Source organism: Sapajus apella, unplaced genomic scaffold (assembly GCF_009761245.1).
Source record: "Sapajus apella isolate SASKATOON/1434 unplaced genomic scaffold, GSC_monkey_1.0 scaffold53, whole genome shotgun sequence".
Lineage (NCBI taxonomy): Eukaryota > Metazoa > Chordata > Mammalia > Primates > Cebidae > Sapajus > Sapajus apella.
Genome location: NW_022436993.1, coordinates 3,114,438 through 3,132,526, shown reverse-complemented (window position 1 = coordinate 3,132,526; position 18,089 = coordinate 3,114,438). Strand labels below are relative to the sequence as shown.

Sequence of the window (18,089 nt, the reverse complement as noted above, 5' to 3'; positions counted from 1 at the left end):
TCCTGTTTCTCCACATCCTCTCCAACATCTGTTGTTTCCTGACTTTTTAATGATGACCATTCTAACTGGCATGAGATGGTATCTCATTGTGGTTTTGATTTGCATTTCTCTAATGACCAGAGATGATGAGATTTTTTTCATATGTTTTTTTGGCCACATAAATGTCTTCTTTTGAGAAGTGTCTGTTCATATACTTTGCCCAGTTTTGATGGGGTGGTTTGTTTATATGGTTTTGGTTTTTTGCTTGTTACAGATTATAGTAACTGCTACAAACCTAGATCCGAATTGAGTATCCCATAGGCAACTTATACTTAGTATTTCCAAAAATGAACTTATTATTCTCCTTCCTTGCTCACTTCCTTTCTTCTTCCCGCCCTTTCTTCCTTTTTTAATCCCCTGCCTTCCACATCATGACTGTATGATATCTCCTATTGCCAGTACTATCTTAGGGAATGGCCATGCAATCAAGAATTAGTTATAATACCTGCCCTCATGCACCTTATAAACGAACTAGGAAGATACATTAAACAAATGAATTACAGAAATAATTATTTCTAAGTAGAGCTGATGAGTGCAACAAAGGAAAGCTCAGCATTCAGTGAGAGTGAATAGCATGCAAATAAGATGGAAAACTAACTCAGTCTGAGGGGTGCTTGAAAGTGTCATGGATGCCCACCTTTGCTGAGACATGCAGGATGAGGCAGGGAATTACTGTTGTCCCTTGTAAGCATTTCTCTTTTAAAAGCACTAGGCATTGTGTCTACTGAGCAGACACAGTGGAGATTAATTTTATGAGTCTCTAGTGGTGTGTCTATACTTGCAAAAAAGTTATTCTGTTTTTTAATTGCGTTTTGGGGTACATGTGAAGAACATGCAAGATTGTTGCATAGATACACACATGGCAGTGTGATTTGCTGCCTTCCTCCCCATCACCTATATCTGGCATTTCTCCCCATGCTGTCCCTCCCTTATTTCCCCCCAACAGACCCCAGTGTGTGATGCTCCCCTCCCTGTGTCCATATGTTCTCATTGTTCAACACCCACCTATGAGTGAGAACATGCGGTGTCTGAATTTCTAAACTTCTTTTATTCTTTGCATCTTTAAGAAGCCTAATAGTCTTCTCCTTTGTGATTCTCTTTTTCACCCCCGTTAGCTGTGTTCAGTATCCAAAGAGTCAAGGCAATGAAGCAGACTTTGAAATGTCTTCTCCAGACTTATGCATCCTTTTCTTTTTGCTGTTTCATTTCAAGTACAGTCATCCTCCAGGTCACCCAGGCTTAAAATCTTACATTATGTTTGACACTATATTCCCCTTTGCCTCAATAAATAGTGGGTTGCCCATTTCTCTTGATTCGGCATTTTCTTTCCTGTATCCCCATGAATGAATTCTCCCCTTTCACTATATTAGTTATTATCTCCTTTGCCTTTTCTCTAAACCTTTATTTATTCTTTCATCTAAGAAATATTAACCGAGCACTTTCTGTGTGCCAGGACACTGCTAATGCCAATGTAACAGAAGTGATTGAGAAAATCCATGGTTGTCACAGAGCCTGAAATCTAGAGGGAAGACATGACTAACAAGTAGGGACAGTGTGCTAAACCACAGGGGAGGCATGTTCTTCCTCAAGGAAGGGATATTTGGGCTGAGGCTTGAAGTAGGTGAACAGGAGGAAGCCAGGTACAAGTCAGACAGGGGTTGTGTAAGGAACATCCAGCCAGAAGAGACAGCAAATTCAAGGACTGCAGGGATCAGGTGGGTGGAAGTAATGATATTGCAGAGATCAGTGCCAGTGTGAAGGCCCTTGCTAACCATCTTAAATAATTTTGACCTTTTCCTAAGAGTATTGAGAGCCACCGAAACGTTCCAAGCGGGGCAGTGAGGTGTTGAGAAACATCCCATCAGTTGCCATTTGGGAACTGAAATAAGGGACACTGGAATGAGAAAAAGGGAAATGTTTGGTGGGAAAGATGAACTTGGTTTTTTTTAGTTCCATCTGGCTCTCTCACCTATGCTCTTCCATGCTGCAGCCAGATGGACTTCCTGGTGCACACACTGCTTATCTCAACTGAGAGAATTTTAAGCCGTGTGTGCTGCTCCTGGAATAAAATCTGAATTCTCCACCCTATTGTTCACAGCTTACAACGATGTCGCTCCAGCTCTGTTTTAAAGCTTTCTTTACACAATTCCTCTTGTCTTCCTGGCTGTAACCTACACTCCACACTCCGGAACTTTCCCACAACATGCTTTTGTCCTGGGTTCCCTCCGTCTTCTTTGCCTGAATGAACACTTAAGCCTGTTCCCCACTCCGTTCTTGCTCAGATGTCAGCCCTTCCAGGATAACTTCACTTGTTTCCACTGCCAGTAATTTCCTTTTCCTCTGAAATCCTCATTATAATGCAATTTACAGGGTGATGACATTCTTCATCTCCCCCACACAATAGAGCCAGTTAGGAGGCAGGACGGCATCATTGTTCTCACGGTTCTCAGGAACACCAACTCCAGAACCAAACTGCCTGGATTCAGATCCCGGCTCTGACGGCTCCTAGAGTGTAACACTGGGCACATCACTTAATGATCTGTACTCTGCTTCTCTTCAGTAAAATCATAGTTTTTACTTTCTCAGGTATTGTGAGGATTAAATGAGTAAATGCATGCAAAAATGCTTAATTTAGTGTCTAGCATATAGTAAGAGCTGCCTAAATACTTAAAATCATATTTATCACTTACTTGTAATATTCATTCTATGAAATTGTAACTTTTTTGAGGACCTAATCCACATCTGATGTTTTTTATGGCTTCCAAATCCTTTACTGCCTCACAATGGGTAAATAAAATATGGAATATGTGAACTAGGATACCAATGATTAGAAAGCCCTAATCAATTTTCAAATAGTTTGTTTTGAGGATAACATTTTTCTTTTAAAATTGACGAAAATAGATGATTGAGCAAATATTTAATGAGTATAAACTTTGGTTTGTAGAGTACATAGAATATACTGAGGAACAGGCGCTCCTTCAATTTTACGTTTAATTCATAGAGGCACCCATACAGATAACTGCAATATAAGATGCAGTAGAAAAAGCATATCGTCTAAAAGTCATAGTAGGAATTCAAAAGAAGGGGTGGCTGGGGTGAGCAGAAAATAATTTGTTGAAACTTTTAGAACGAAGCACAAATAAGTCAACTCTCCTAATGTTAGCCAATACTTACTGAATCCTCACTGTACCCGGCACAGTGTTTGACTGCTTACCACATACTGTCACGTTTCGGCCTCAATATATTTCCAAGATAAAGTATGTTGTTGCTGCGCCCATTTTACAAATGGGACAACTGAGGTATAGCCAGGCAATATTAAATAAATTGTGGAAGATCCACAACTAAGGAAAGAGTAGAGCCCAGCCAGGTGCAGTGGCTCATGCCTGTAATCCCAGCGCTTTGGGAGACCAAGGTAGGCAGATCATGAGGTCAGGAGTTCAAGACTAGCCTGACCAATATGGTGAAACCCCATCTCTACTAAAAATACAAAAATTAGCCAGGTGTAGTGGCACACACTTGCAGTCTCAGCTACACAGGAAGCTGAAGCAGGAGAATCACTTGAACCTGGGAGGCAGAGGTTGCAGTGAGTCAGGATCGTGCCACTGCACTCCAGTTTGGGTGACAGAGCAAGACTCTGCCTTAAAAAAACTAGAAAAAGTAGAGCCAGAATTGGAACCCAGGGAGACTGGATTCAAAGCCTATACTCTCTCCTACCACCAGCATTGCCTGTGGCACATGCAAACTAAGAGGTCCAGTCTGCTATTTGCTGAACTGTTTTTAATAACGTATTTTATTTCGTTTACTAGCATTCAGTTTTTATTTTTTAAACTTATACCTCCACCATGGATACTGAAAAATATTGTTATTTCACATATTTCTGGCCAACTCAATCTTTCACTTATATTAACAAGTCCTGAACTTCTTTATCTGTGAAATAAAAAGTTTGAAGATTTATCAGTAGTTCTCAGACAGCTCAAAAGTAAGTTTAAGTAAAAATTATGCAGACTTCTGTATTACAGTTGTTCACCTTTGCTCATTCATCACCTGGAGAAAGCTTGCTGGATAATGAAAAGCTTTATTGATAGGATTTTGCAGCTCCCGAGAATCCACTCTTCCAGAAGAATTTCTATGGCCATTTCTAGTGGAAATAGTTGAGAATTTACATATTCCAGACTTCAGACCCCTGTATGTGTAGTCTCTGATCTGTCATTCTCTTCCATGAGAAGGAGTACATATGCTCCCTGCATTCCTTAATCTTCTGTCAAGGTTTCTCCATTTGTCTTCCCCGTCATGAGTTTTTCCTCCTCCTTTTAGCTTCAAGTCCTTAATAAACAATAAAGCTTGCTTTGCTGAATTCTTGATTCCTGTTGAACTACTATAGCAAAGGAAATATGTCTGAAATATGTGAACTCAAACTTGGAATATAAATTTATAGAATTTTAACTTGTTTTGTAAACATAGTAAAAGAACAGGTTTGTGCTTCTCATTTTTTTTTTTTTGCTGAATCTAGACATTTTTATGGGAGATTAAATCCTGAAGGCAAATCTGTCTGTATCTTCACATAGACTTCGTAAATTGGAAAACTAAGGACAAATTCTGTGTATGTGAAATAATACTGTTGAATATTTTTACTTGACATCAGGAGCACGCAAAACAACATTATCTCCTGTTCACATCTACTTGTACCTTTCTTTAATTTCTCCTTAACACTTTTGTCCATGTTTTCCCCATTCCTTGAGAACTTAATATCTTTGTGTAGCAGAAATACTTGAGGAGAGTTTAGTTAATTCATTCTTGACACTGCTAGAGGGAGGGGCTATAGTTGTAAAAAGGCAGCCAGAAAATGTCAGTACCTACGCCGTGGCCCCCAGCAATATGCACATCTCTGCAGAAAAATCCAAAAGTCATACTCAGGGTTTTGGCAGTGGGCATATTTTTGTTACGATAACCTCGCTTTCAGCCGAAACAGTTCAGGCCAGCGACTCCAGCAAAGACAGAGAGTCTGTGCTCTTCAGTAGCATTAATCCTTTAACACTACAAGTTTCTTAGGCAGGGTCAAAGCAATTCTTATTCTACAAGCACTCACTCACAACCACACAGTAACATATGAAAAGTAGTACAGTGTCTGGCACGTATCTCTTCACTCTCCCCTGGACTTGGCCGCTCGTTTCTTTGTGGTCCCACTGAAATTGCAGAGATATTTATCACAGTACCTATGTTGCTTGAATGCAATTTCCTGTATCCATGTCTCTTTTCCCCTTCTTCCTGGCCTTTGTATCTTATATCAGCAGCACCAAGTACAGTGCCTGGCTCATGGTAAATACTTAATTAATATTTGTTGAACAAAAACTCTGGAGTGAGAAAGCAATGAATTAGTGAGGTAACTGAGCTGAGTAGTAAATACGGAGTGGTAGATTGTTTGCAAGATGCAGTACATGGCAGTCCCAGGACTGTTTCAGACAGGGGGAAAGGGATTGCCAGGAGCATGGAGGTGGGAACAAGCTGCTCTGGGAGAGAATGGCAGCGGGACTATCCTCGCTTGCTCGTTTTGGACAATAAAGAGAGGTTAAGTTTGGACATACACCAAAGACTTAGAGACAGTTGATAGAAACTCCTAAAAGTTGTGTTTTAAGAATTTATATTTTATTTAATAAGCAGTAGTGAGACTCTGTATTTATTTGGTCTGGACAATAAATGGTCAAAATAATATTTTAAAGAATTATTCAGATTAGTGTATGCTTATATCAAAATTCATACATATGAAACATCAGGTTATGAGAAATTGACCTGGGTTTGTATATCCTCAGTTGATCGTAAGGTCTCTGTTTTCTTCCCACAGGTTGTTATTTTGTACTTTGAGCCAAGCATATTTCGCTGCATTCTCCTCAGATGGGTCCGTCTTCTCGGTTTTGCTACTGTTTATGGAACTGTGACTCTCAAACTTCACAGGTATATACATTTTATTTATCTTCATTCTCAGGGAAGGATCAAAGTGATTGGCTTAGCACATAATTGTTAGCTGGGCTAATCACCTAAATGGCTCAATTTCAAGAACTTAGATAGCAAGATACTATATATTTTTCACTTTCAAGGTGATGACATCTTTTGGATTCTTTGGGGAAATCTTTAATAGAACTGAATTATTTTAAAAAGATGCTTCAATAAAATGTGGTATTGGTTATGGAAAGGGCTAGTTCCTATTAAACAGTAAGTTTAAAATGTGAAACAGTATTTACTAGTTCAGAACAGGAAGGAATACAAAGGTGATACTGCTGAAATAATGATACATATCCATAGTGACCATAGAATCCCATACAGAAACACCCTTATTTGACAAAAAAACTACTGTCCTCCATTCCCAAGTTCCATGCCCCAAGGTAATACTGCTGATATTCGATGGGTGAAGTTCAGAAAATAGTGCTTTTGGCTTTCCTCCTTAACCAATGTGCTTCAGTGATTATCAGCCTTGGAAAATGGAGAATGCTGTAAGTTCCCTTATACTTAGTTCCAAAACCACCTAAATATTAGGGAAGAAAAAAAGCAGTAAAGTAAACCATCTATCTGCAAAGGCTGGGGACGGCCGGAAATTATTCCAGGCTTTTCCCTTGCCTCCTTTTTCTAAGTTTAAAGAAAGTCTCAATGAAGTGCTGCCAAAGGGCATGGGAGCTAAACAACAAATTTTCCCTGCAGGGTAAAACTGTAGCCCTATGAAGAAAACCCTTTGCACTGATCAGCTTTAAAGCTGTTTTGATAACCATGGTAAGCCATTCACAGGTTCATACTAGTTTGGCCATACATTTTCCTGAATAAAAATCTCCTACTATGGGTCGGTCATACAGTGGTTTATCTCAGGTGCCATAATAGGTATTATCTCTATCTTTAAATGTCCTCCTTTTCAACCTTTTTAAAAATGTGATAATTACACTATAAGAATTTTTATTTTCATTTTTTCCTCTTTTGGTACTTACTGAGAATGCTGTAGATTATCCTTTTATCTTTTTTGAAAAAAAATGGGAATGTGTTTGACTTTCAAGATTTCCTTCTAATATATGTGGTAAAGTACAAAACATATTGGATTAGGTTTCAGGAGATCCTATTTAAATCCCAATTTAGCCTCTAACTCTAATAAACCATAGGCATCTATTTCCTACAAAAGGAGAGACGAGACCAGTCTCTAATGTTTTCTCTGACTCTCACTGTATTCTATTCACATTCCAGCACACTTCCCTTAGGCATCCTTCTTTCTTCAACAACCTTCCAGGTCTCCGTTTCTTATGTGATAGCTGTTTTCAAATTGGTGCTCACTAAAGGAAATGAGAAATCAATGACAACCCATGTGGACAATAAGCCTTCCAGAAATCCTGAAAGAACAGATGCCCTGTCGAGACTTGAAGATGAACTCTGTCCCTGTTGGTCTAGCACTTAGTGTCTAGTGGGTCCTCTATTACAATACTTACGGTGCCGTATAGTTTTCTTATTTAATTGTCCTCTTCACTTTGATTTACCTTCTTCTTTGAAGTAAGAATTATAGCATTATGGAATCCCCAGCACTCAGCACAAATGACTGACCCATGGGACATTTTAATATATATTAGTAGATTAATTAATGAATGAAAATGTCAGATGCAGCCCTGGAAGCTGCTTCCCGTCATTCTTTCCACACATAACCCATTGACAGTCCCCTGACTCACTGTGCTCTCCCTCAGCATGTCTCCCAGCATCTGGAACACATAACACTGTGGTCTGTGAGAGGATGTTTAGGGGGATATGAACCCAGTGTTCAGTAGTACTGAATCATTTAATGAGAAAATTACTTCCATTCAGGTTTTCCTTCAATCCTTCTGATTATTTTCAGGAGAAAGATTAGTTGAGAACTAATAAGTCTTTAACACTTGCTGAACAGTTGCTAATCTTCCTTTGCATTGAAGAGAAGATCAGGCTTCAGTTTTCAGAGCTTTTCACTGCAATGCTGTAAGATTCATTATCTTAGTTTCATTGCATTTATTTTTATAGTTACTTTCTATTTATGGAAAGTGTTATCTATCACTAGATAGTGATAAGGTAGTGATATAAAACTTCCTTTAAATATTTTAAAACAATAAATGTAAACTGACTTAAAGAAATTATAATCTGAGGCACAGATACAACAGAAATCTTGACATTAGTATGCAAATAGTTGGAATTTGGGAAACTGTGATAACATTATCTCTTTTGTTTATTTTAAAAAACAAAATTCAAACTATTTTCCGTGTGGCTTTGTATCTCTAGAAGTCATTGCAGTGAAGAGTTTCTCCACCAAAGGCTTAAATTGAAACTATTTCTAATGTAATGAGCTGAATCATTCTTATCCTCTGTGAATCATATGGCTTTACTATTCTGTTTTTTTCTATATCGGTTAAATTTAACTGTTACCAACATTGTTTACATCTATAAACTGAAAAATCAGCATCCCATAGAAATGTGAACAACCTGAAGGAAGGACCAGCTGAGCCAGCTTTGCACTCCCCAGATTTAGTACTGTATTTTTCCTGTATTATGTATTGAGATATTTGTTGAATGAGTGAATGGATGGATGATCCTAATGAATGGAGCTGCAAAGGGTGGTTTTGGCTGGTGTTTCCTAGAGTGAAGAAACACGTGACCCTGAGAAAGGGACTTCTAAGCTTTTGAAGTGATGTGATAGAGAGGAAAGACCTAACTCCTGACAATTCCAAACTGGAACTTCAATTCTGCCATTACTTATTTAAACAACAAAGAATAAATAACATCTGAGAATTAGTTTTCTCATTTGTAAGATGGTTTAATATCTCATCTATAAGATGGTTTAAAGTTTAATAACTTTAAGATGATAAAGTTGTAGGGACTAAGTATAATTTGAATGTATGTGAATATGTCAAGTAGGGTTTTTTGGTTGCAAACAAAATGGATTATGGCATTTGGCACAGAACCAAATGGATTTGGTTATTGGTTGTTGTTTGGTTGCACAGAAATGAATTATGGCTAAGTTAAGTAAAAAGGGGATTCATTGGAAGAATAGGGAGAATGCCACACATTGAAGGGAAAGCTAAAGAACCAGGATTTGGAAGGAGTTGATCAAGGGTAGCTTGAGGGATCAAAATAGCTCAAGCTAAGGGACAAAGCCTTTTGAATCCTATAGCTCCATTTTTTTTTATTGCATTTTAGTTTTGGGGGTACATGTGAAGAACATGCAAGATTGTTGCATAGGTACACACATGGCAGTGTGATTTGCTGCCTTCCTCCCCTTCACCTATATCTGGCATTTCTCCCCATGCTATCTCTCCCCAACTCCCCACCCCTCTGCTGTCCCTCCCCTATATCCCCCCAACAGGCCCCAGTGTGTAGTGCTCTCCTCCCTGTGTCCATATGTTCTCACTGTTCAACACCCACCTATGAGTGAGAACATGCAGTGTTTGATTTTCTGCTCTTGTGTCAGTTTGCTGAGAATGATGGTTTCCAGGTTCATCCATGTCCCTGCAAAGGACACGAACTCATCGTTTTTGATGGCTGCATAATATTCCATCATAGCTCCATTTTTATAGGAATTCCACTGTCCATTTCAAGGTTTAAAAAAAATTAAAAGTAAACCATACCTCTCTAGGCAAAAATTCTAAGGAAATTATGAGTACTGATTTATGAAATGACTGTTTATAGTCCCTTGAGGATAAGGTAGGAAAGAAATATCTGACTTTTCATTTTATTTCAGCCATTTCCCTTCTGGCTTACTGGAATTATTAGATACTTCTTTCTCTATCACCTGGGTCTCTCACTAATTGATTGTAGTATTTATAGAATTCCTGTAGCATGGAGAACTTGAAACAAACATGAAGGAGGAACAGGATCACACTTTGTCACCAAAAATGAAAATAAATATTATTTTATTGTATAATATTTATATTATCAAATAATATAAATAAATATTTTCATTTAGTAAATAGTATTAGTCTGGGATGAGAAAATAAAGGCTTTGTTCACTTATACCAGATATTCCACTTGTTTCTATGGTGGTCTCTCTCCACGTTTGAGAATCATATGGCCAAAGACTACCATGATAATCTAAAGAAAAATTATAAAAGGGCCCCTTGTTTATTAACAGAGACACACAGTTGCATCGAGTTGCGGTTGGGGTTTAAGTGGCCTGTCCGTTTAGAAAGGTGCATTTTGTTTTTTATCACTGACGTTGTTTAGAATCAGCAGCAGGTGATTGTAAAAAGGCCAAGGCTTTTTTTGTTTGGTTGGTTTATTTTTTGAGATGGAGTTTTGGTCTTGTTGCCCAGGCTGGAGTGCAATGGTAGGATCTCAGCTCACTGCAACCTCTGCCTCCCAGGTTCATGCAATTCTCCTGCCTCAGCCTCCCAAGTAGCTGGGATTGCAGACACCCACCAACATGCCTGGCTCATTTTTTGTATTTTTAGTAGAGACGAAGGGGGGTTCACTATGTTAGCCTGGCTGGTCTTGAACTCCTGACCTCAGGTGATCCACCCACCATAACCAGCTTTTAGTTGTCTTCATTATTTCCCTAAATTCTCCACAGACATTTGAGAGAGCGTCCCCTTGTTGCCTACACCCAAGGCAGACCACTGACATAGCCCCACCTCACTGGCAAGCCATTCGTTTGATACCATTTATTTGAAGCTGCAACTGTTTGAAAGAGAGGGAGGAAGGAAGGAAGGAAGAGAGGCAGAGAGAAAGCAAGAAAGAAGGAGGGAGGGAGGGAGGGAGGGAGACAGGGAGGGAGGGAAAGGTACAGCTTTTAGCTAGGTCAGTGTGGATCATAAGGGAAAAAAGAGCTGAAGTAGGCAAAAACAATGAACGTTTATTTACAAAAAAGGAACTTCCTTCGGGAACCTTGGATGTGTTTGACTTAGTACATAGTAATGTGGGGCAGATCCAAAAGAACATCTAGCACTCCCATGAAATGTGGGTTCACAGAACCCCTGCTAAGCAATTTTCTTTTACAGAAACTTGAGAAGGCAGTAACTCTGTGCTCAGAAAAGCCAGGTATATTTTCAAGAGGTAGAGTGAGCAAATGTTTAGAAATGAAAGGGGGTGAAAAGAGATTTAAAAACTTAAAAGAACATTTTCCTATTTCCTATAATAAGGTGTCTGAGGACTCTGACTTTTTCTAAGTCTAATCAAGAAAAAAACAAAAGACTTTTTTTTGTACTGTGTTTCAAATGAATTTTTCAGCAAGCGGTGAAAAGCTTTCTTCTGGCTCTGGCCTGGGATTTGTCATTTCATGCATTATTCAGTACTCTGTGCTCTGATTACAATCCTTAGCTGTTTTCTCCACAATCCTTAGCTGTTTTCTCCACTGTGCTCATTAGTACCAAATATTTACAGTTTGTGGGAAGGTTTCCATTTAATATGTTTCAGTTTATTTTCTAGTAAATTTTGAAAAGTGCCTGGAGGACATTACATTATTTTATGTATTCTTATAAGGATACATAAATGCCTCTTAACTTGTGACAGCCACTAGGTGACAACAGAGAGTTTAAGATGGTGTCAGGAAAATGCCTGAAGTGCAGTTACTTGACTTGGTTGGTTGAGTGTAGACTCATCTGCCTCAGCAGACCACAGAACAAAGTGTTACTTAGCCCTCGTTTATGAAGGCCAACATATAAATGCCTATGGCACTCAGAATATTTTTTTAATAAAAGTTTTCTTCCGCTGACCCTGCCCAGCACACAGGTGGATGGTGTTTGAGGTCCTAAGTCGTGACCCCAAGGGTTTTAACATGAAGCAATTTCAGAATGGTTTTAGCCAGTTTCCTACCTCAGCCAAAATAATATACCAACAAAGCATCCTTTGAACACATAGCTGTGAACATTGCATTTTGACTAGAAAATGGAAAGAGCTTGCCGTGTGGGTCCCGGTAATGATATGGATTGCAGGCCCTCCTTTCTGCTGAACTCACAGGGGTTTCTGTCTTTACTGGCTGCCTACTTTGGGATATAGAGTATCTTCAAGTGGAGAATTACTCATAGTGGCATTTCTTAAGAACCACAGGATTCACCCGAAAAAGGGGACTCATTCTTAAGCTTCTGAGGAAGGTCTCTTTCCCAGTCAATGAGTGTACTATTTGGACAGGAAGCTGAGCAAGTTAGAAAGCCAAAGAAAGTCCATTAGCCACAGAGGTAAGTTAGAAAATATCCAAACCTTACCTCCTACATCCATGCTTCACGTACGCCAGAGAACAGCCAAACATCTTACAGAAAATTAACGTGCTCCGGATGAACGCTTAGAGGATTAAGGGTCAAAATGATCTTTCAGAACTAACTCTCATACTAGCATTTAAAATGTTTAAAAAAATAGTTTTGTAAGTGACTTGGCTTTATCTTTTCCTGTTTATTAACTAAGCTTTTTGAGTGAAGATTTAAAGTTTCCCTAGAGACATTTTTACCATTTTAAATTGTACTTAACAGGAAAGATCAAAAGTCCTTTGGCTCTTAACAAAAAGAAATTTTCTTCATAATTTTATTAATCAAGGAAGCATTAGTGTGGAATGCACCATAAAGACCCATGCTGGTGCCTAAACCCATTTGTATGCAATCCTGATTACAGCTAAATCTCAGAAACTCTGTGTAGGAACAGGCGTTAGTGTTGGAAACCCTACATACGTGTCATTCCCATCATTCATATGCTTGGAAGCACAGAAGGGAGGCCCTTGAAACCTGAGGAATAAGCAAGCAGTGACCTGTCACCTCTTCCTACATTTATCTTCTCTTGGTTGGCATACTTACAGTCTGTCTCGAGCTACCTGGTCTGAGTCCCTTGGAATCTTGCACACAGCTTACCATTAGGATGGTTCCCCCAAAAACCATGAAAACAAAAACGAAACTTCCTAAGCTCCAAAGAGCCACTCTTTAATTGCACAATCTCTAACTGGCTAGAAGATGAGATCGTTCCCTCTGCTCATTCTTCCCCAGCCTGCTGCCTCCAGTGACTTCTGATCCTACTGTCCTGTCTGGCATGCAGAGGCCATCAGCTAAATGAGCTACTAATGCTGTTAGCTGGGTTGGTATATACATGTCACTTTCACAAACAAATCAGGGATTTCTGACATGAGTAACTCCATTTACAGATTAACATGTTTGGTCTACTCAAAGAAGGAAAAGATTTGGGAAATATAAGCATATTCACGACATTTTTTATTAACTAGAGGTCTATATTCATATAAAATCTTTAACATCAATGAGTAACTTCTGAATAAAAATTGAAGCAAAGTCATTTTCATTGTCCTTCCTTTCAGAACATGTTAACTATTGGATATGAATAAAATAAGAAGGTAGTTCACTCAGAACAAGGAAACTTAAAGCTTTACTTACTTTGTCCATCTGCAGATGTCCTACTTGCTTTGTTGTATGAAACATGACTTTGAAATACACTTTAATTAACATCTATGCTCAAAGCTTTTCAATCTGGAGCTTCTCTTTTTAAAAAAATATTTATATACATGTTCTAATTTCTAATTACAGCATTACTATTTTATGTCTAGATTTCTGAAAAAAGGCTTGGTTAAAATATGGAGTTTAAGAGCTATGTGCAATATCTGAAACACAAGATTTTGTGCTGCCTGGGTTGTTATGGTTTCAACTTGTTATATGGGTGTGCACATGTGAGTGTGTGTTCTAACCAACTTTAAAATTATAAATAAAAACCCATCTGGTAATTCAGAATTAGTACTTAGCAGACTATACCTCATAAACACTTTATTATCCTAATATTATTTGTTAGCTCTATGTTCAAATGTTGTATATCCTCAAATGGAAATATTCCTCTTCTCATGTGAGGTAGGTAAGAGAATGAGCGGGAAATTACTTCATTCATGCAGCAAAATGGGGAGGGGGCAGGTTTCTCTAAAAGTCAAGGTGAGACTCTATGCTTCTGCAAGCTGTTCACTGCCATCACCTGCTTGCTATTGCGCCTGCCTGCTGTCGTCTGGGCCCAGAGTCAGGGTCTTGGTTTGTTTTTGGACAGCTACACCTATGATTTCTGTCACGTGCCAGAGGCCCACCTGGCTTCTGCTTACTCTGCTGCCCCCACCCAGCATTTGCACGTGTTCAGTCCAAAACAACAGAGTTGTGTTTTTATTTCCACTCAGTTCAAAATGATTTCAAACTTGATTTATCTTTGACTCACAGGGTAGTTGGAAGTGTTATTTTTATTTTCCAAATATTAGGGGAATTTTCTAAGAACTTTTTGTTATGGATTTACAATTTCATTCCATTGTCATGGGAGCACATACTTTGCATAAATTAAATCCTCTTAAATTTATTGAGATTTGTTTGAAGACCAGAATGTGATCTACCTTGGTAAATGTTTCATGGGCACTTGAGAAGAAAGCGTTTTCTTCTCTTTGGGCGTTGTTTATAATGCTGTTCAAATCTTTGGAATCCCTGCTCATTAGCTCTCTACTTGTTCCACCAATTACTGAGAGAGGGGTTGGAAATTTATTGCTTATTTGTCTATTTTCCTCACTGTACTGTCAGTTTTTGCCTCAGGTATTTAGAAGTTTCATTCTGAGATGCATAAACATTTAGAGTTGTTATGTCCTTTTCATGAATCGAACCTTTTCTTATGAAATGACCTTCATTATCCCTTGTCATATTCTCTGCTCTGAAATCTATTTTGTCTGGTGCTAATATAGCCACTCCAGTTTTCTTTTGATTGTTGTTAGCATGGTACGTTTTTTTCCATTCGTTTATTTTGACCTATTTTTATCTTTAAAGTGCATTTCTTGTAGGAAGCATATAGTTGGGCCTTGCTTTTTTATCTAATCTGATAATCTCTGCATTTTAATTGATATATTTAGACTATTTACCTTTAAATATGACTATTCATAAGCTTGTATTAGTATCACCTCTGTTTCTTCTAATGTGTCATTGGCTCATCTGGCCTCTGGTTACTCAAATGTTTCTCACCCAGCATTTGTATATGTCTAGCCCAAAAGACCTGAGTTTTACTTACAAAGAGTATGATACTAGATGCACAACTATTCTAGATATTCCTAGAAAGACACAAACCACTGAAAACGACTCATGAGGAAATGGAAAAGCTTAACAGATCCAAAACAAGTAAAGACAATTAGTAATCAAAAAACTTAGACACACAGATACACACACACATGCACACACACACACAGAGCAAGCGCCCAGGAGGGATATATAATATACCTCCTGATGAGGTATATTAAAGATTTAACACCAATTCTTCACAAATCATTTTGAAACATGGAAGATGAGGCAGCACTTCCCAACTCATTAGAAGAGGCCAGTATTAGTGTCATAGTGAAACCAAACAAATATATCACAAGAAAACGAAACTGCAAACCAATGGCTCTTATGAATATAGGCACACAAATCTCAAAAACCACCAGCAAACAGAATCCAGCAACCTCTAATAAAGAGATTGTACATCCTGATTAAGCATGATTTAGCTCAGAAATGCAAAAGTGATTCAACATACAAAAATCAGTCAGTGCACCAGAGCATATTAACATAATAAAGGAAAAATGCCACATAATCATCTCAACAGTTGCAGAAAAAGCATTTGACAAAAATACGCATTCTCATGATTGAAACACTCAACAAACCAGGAATGTAAGGGAGATTTCTCAACTTGATAAAAACCATTTAAAAAAAAAAGTCCTACAGCTGACATCATGCTTAATGATGAAAGACTTAAGGCTTCCCCTATAAGATCAAGAACAAGATAAAGATGGCAGCTCTTGCTACTTGCAGTCAACACTGTCCTGGAAGTTCTCACCTGAGCAATTAGGCCTCAAAAAGAAATACCAGGTACATACATGGAAAAGAGAAATAAAGCTATCCTGTTTGCAGATGACATAACCTTCTGTGAAGAAAATCCTAAGAAATCTGCCAGTACAGTATTAGAACTAATAGATGAGTTTAGCAATGTCACAGAAGACAAGATCAATATGCAAAAATCAGTTTTATTTATGCACACTAGCAATAAACAAATAAATTAATATCAATTTACAATAGTATAAATAATAAAATATGTAGGAATAAATTTAACAACAGAACTGCAGAAAAGGTGCACTGAAAATTACAAAATGTTTCTGAAAGAAATTAAGATATGGATAAATTGAAAGACATCCCTGTTAATGACTTGGAAGATACATATTGTTAAGATTGCAGTACTCCCCAAATTAATTTAATCGAATTCATATCAAAATCTCAGCTGCCTTTTTTGCAGAAATTGACAAGCTAATCTTAAAATTCATATAAAAATGTAAAAGGCCCTGCGTAGCCAAAACAATCTTGAAAGGGAGAACAGAGTTGGAGGATGCAGCACGGTCAAGAGAGTGTGGTACTGTCCTACGAAGAGACATACAGATCGATGGAATAGGATTAAAAGTCAAGAGCTAAACCCATGCATTTCCAGTCAATTGATACTTGATAATGATGCCTTGACAATTCAATAGAAAAAAGCAGTTATTTCCAGTGATGACGTTGGAAGAATTGGATATCCACATGAAGGTACAGCCAGATAGCCCTAGATAAAACAATGAAACTGTACCTCTCTGCCTTATACAATCTACTACAAATATTAATTTTGAATGGTCTAAAGGCCTGATGTAGGAGCTAAAACCATACAGCTGTTAGTATGAAGGAATCATAGATATAAATATTCATAACCTTGGAGAGGTACCACAAGCACAAGTAACAAGGGAAAAAGTAGATAAATTGGACTTCAAAATTGAAAATTCTGTGCATCAAAGGACAATATCAAGAGAGCTGGGAGGGAGAAAAGAAAGTTAAAAGAAAACTCACTCAGTGGAGGAAAATATTTGTAAATAATATATCTAATAAGGGTCAAGTATCTAGAATATATAAAGCATTTTTATAAAACAATAATAACCCAAAATAACCCAATTTGCTAGGAAAAATTAGCGTTAAATACATATTTGTTGAACAGATAAGCCAAACAATAGAAATTAACAAAATAATTCCAATGTTCATCTTTAAAAATAAAGAAGCACTAAAAGCATTTGCAGAAATGTAAGAACAGGAAGGGATTGTAGATATTCCAAGGTATTATCAAAAAATGATATTCAAAAGACAAAAATGATAGCTCAAAAGGATAAGGTAAAGAGTCCCCAACAGATCTTTATTCCAGAAGATCTAACTGTATGGTAAAGAAACTTCCCCAAATATTGGGGTGACTAACAGCAATGGCCAATTCAACAAATTAGGATTGGGAAATTAGCTATATCTCTAGAAAAATACTACCCCAGATTCTCATCTTAATCTACTAGAATCTCAATAAATCATAAAACTAAATGCAAAAAAGGGTGAAAGGTTGATAAATTATAAATACCTTATTTCAGGTTGGAAATGGAAGAAATCATAACAAAGTGTCAGTTGATTGGATTACATAAATATTTGAAACTCCTGCCTGCCAAAAAATAAATGAATAAAATTAAAAGGCAAACAATAAACTGGGAAATCTCTGTAGTATATTTTTAGACTGGTGCTGTTCAACAGAAATATAGCTCAAGCCACAAATGTGAGTCACATATATAATTTTAAATTTTCACTATCCATGTTAAAACGAACAGGTGAAAATTAAATTATATATTTTATTTAACCCAACATATTCCAAAGATTGCCATTCCAATATGTAATAAAAGCACTAAATTGGTAATAAAATATTTTATATTCTTGGTTTGGATAAGTCTTCAAGATCTTGTTTGGCCCTTACAATACATCTGAATCCAGACAGGTGCTCAATGGCCCTGTGGATTTCACGGCTAGCATCTGAGAAAATGCAGTTACAGAGCAACCGGGAGAAAAATGGCTCAAAATGTGAACAGACAACCAAAGGAGGAGAAGAAAGCCCATTGACCAAAAAGCACATTTTTAAAAATGTTCAATTAAACTAACAATGTAAGCAGGGAAAAAACGTGCTGCAATTTTCTACAAATACAAATAAGAATCATTATTTTTTTAAAAAATTAAATTATAATTGCCAATAAGAAGTATTCAGTGGGGTAAGACACTCTT

General features: G+C 37.6%; 1 protein-coding gene across 1 annotated transcript in view; it reads left to right on the top strand.

The window, feature by feature from the left end:
* Window positions 1-18,089, top strand: part of GPR158 (G protein-coupled receptor 158) — a 400,381-nt gene that overhangs the window by 340,440 nt on the left and 41,852 nt on the right. The window contains exon 6 of the mRNA XM_032243850.1: window positions 5,879-5,988. Coding sequence (XP_032099741.1) covers window positions 5,879-5,988 — 110 coding nt within the window. The remainder of the gene's footprint in view (window positions 1-5,878; window positions 5,989-18,089) is intronic.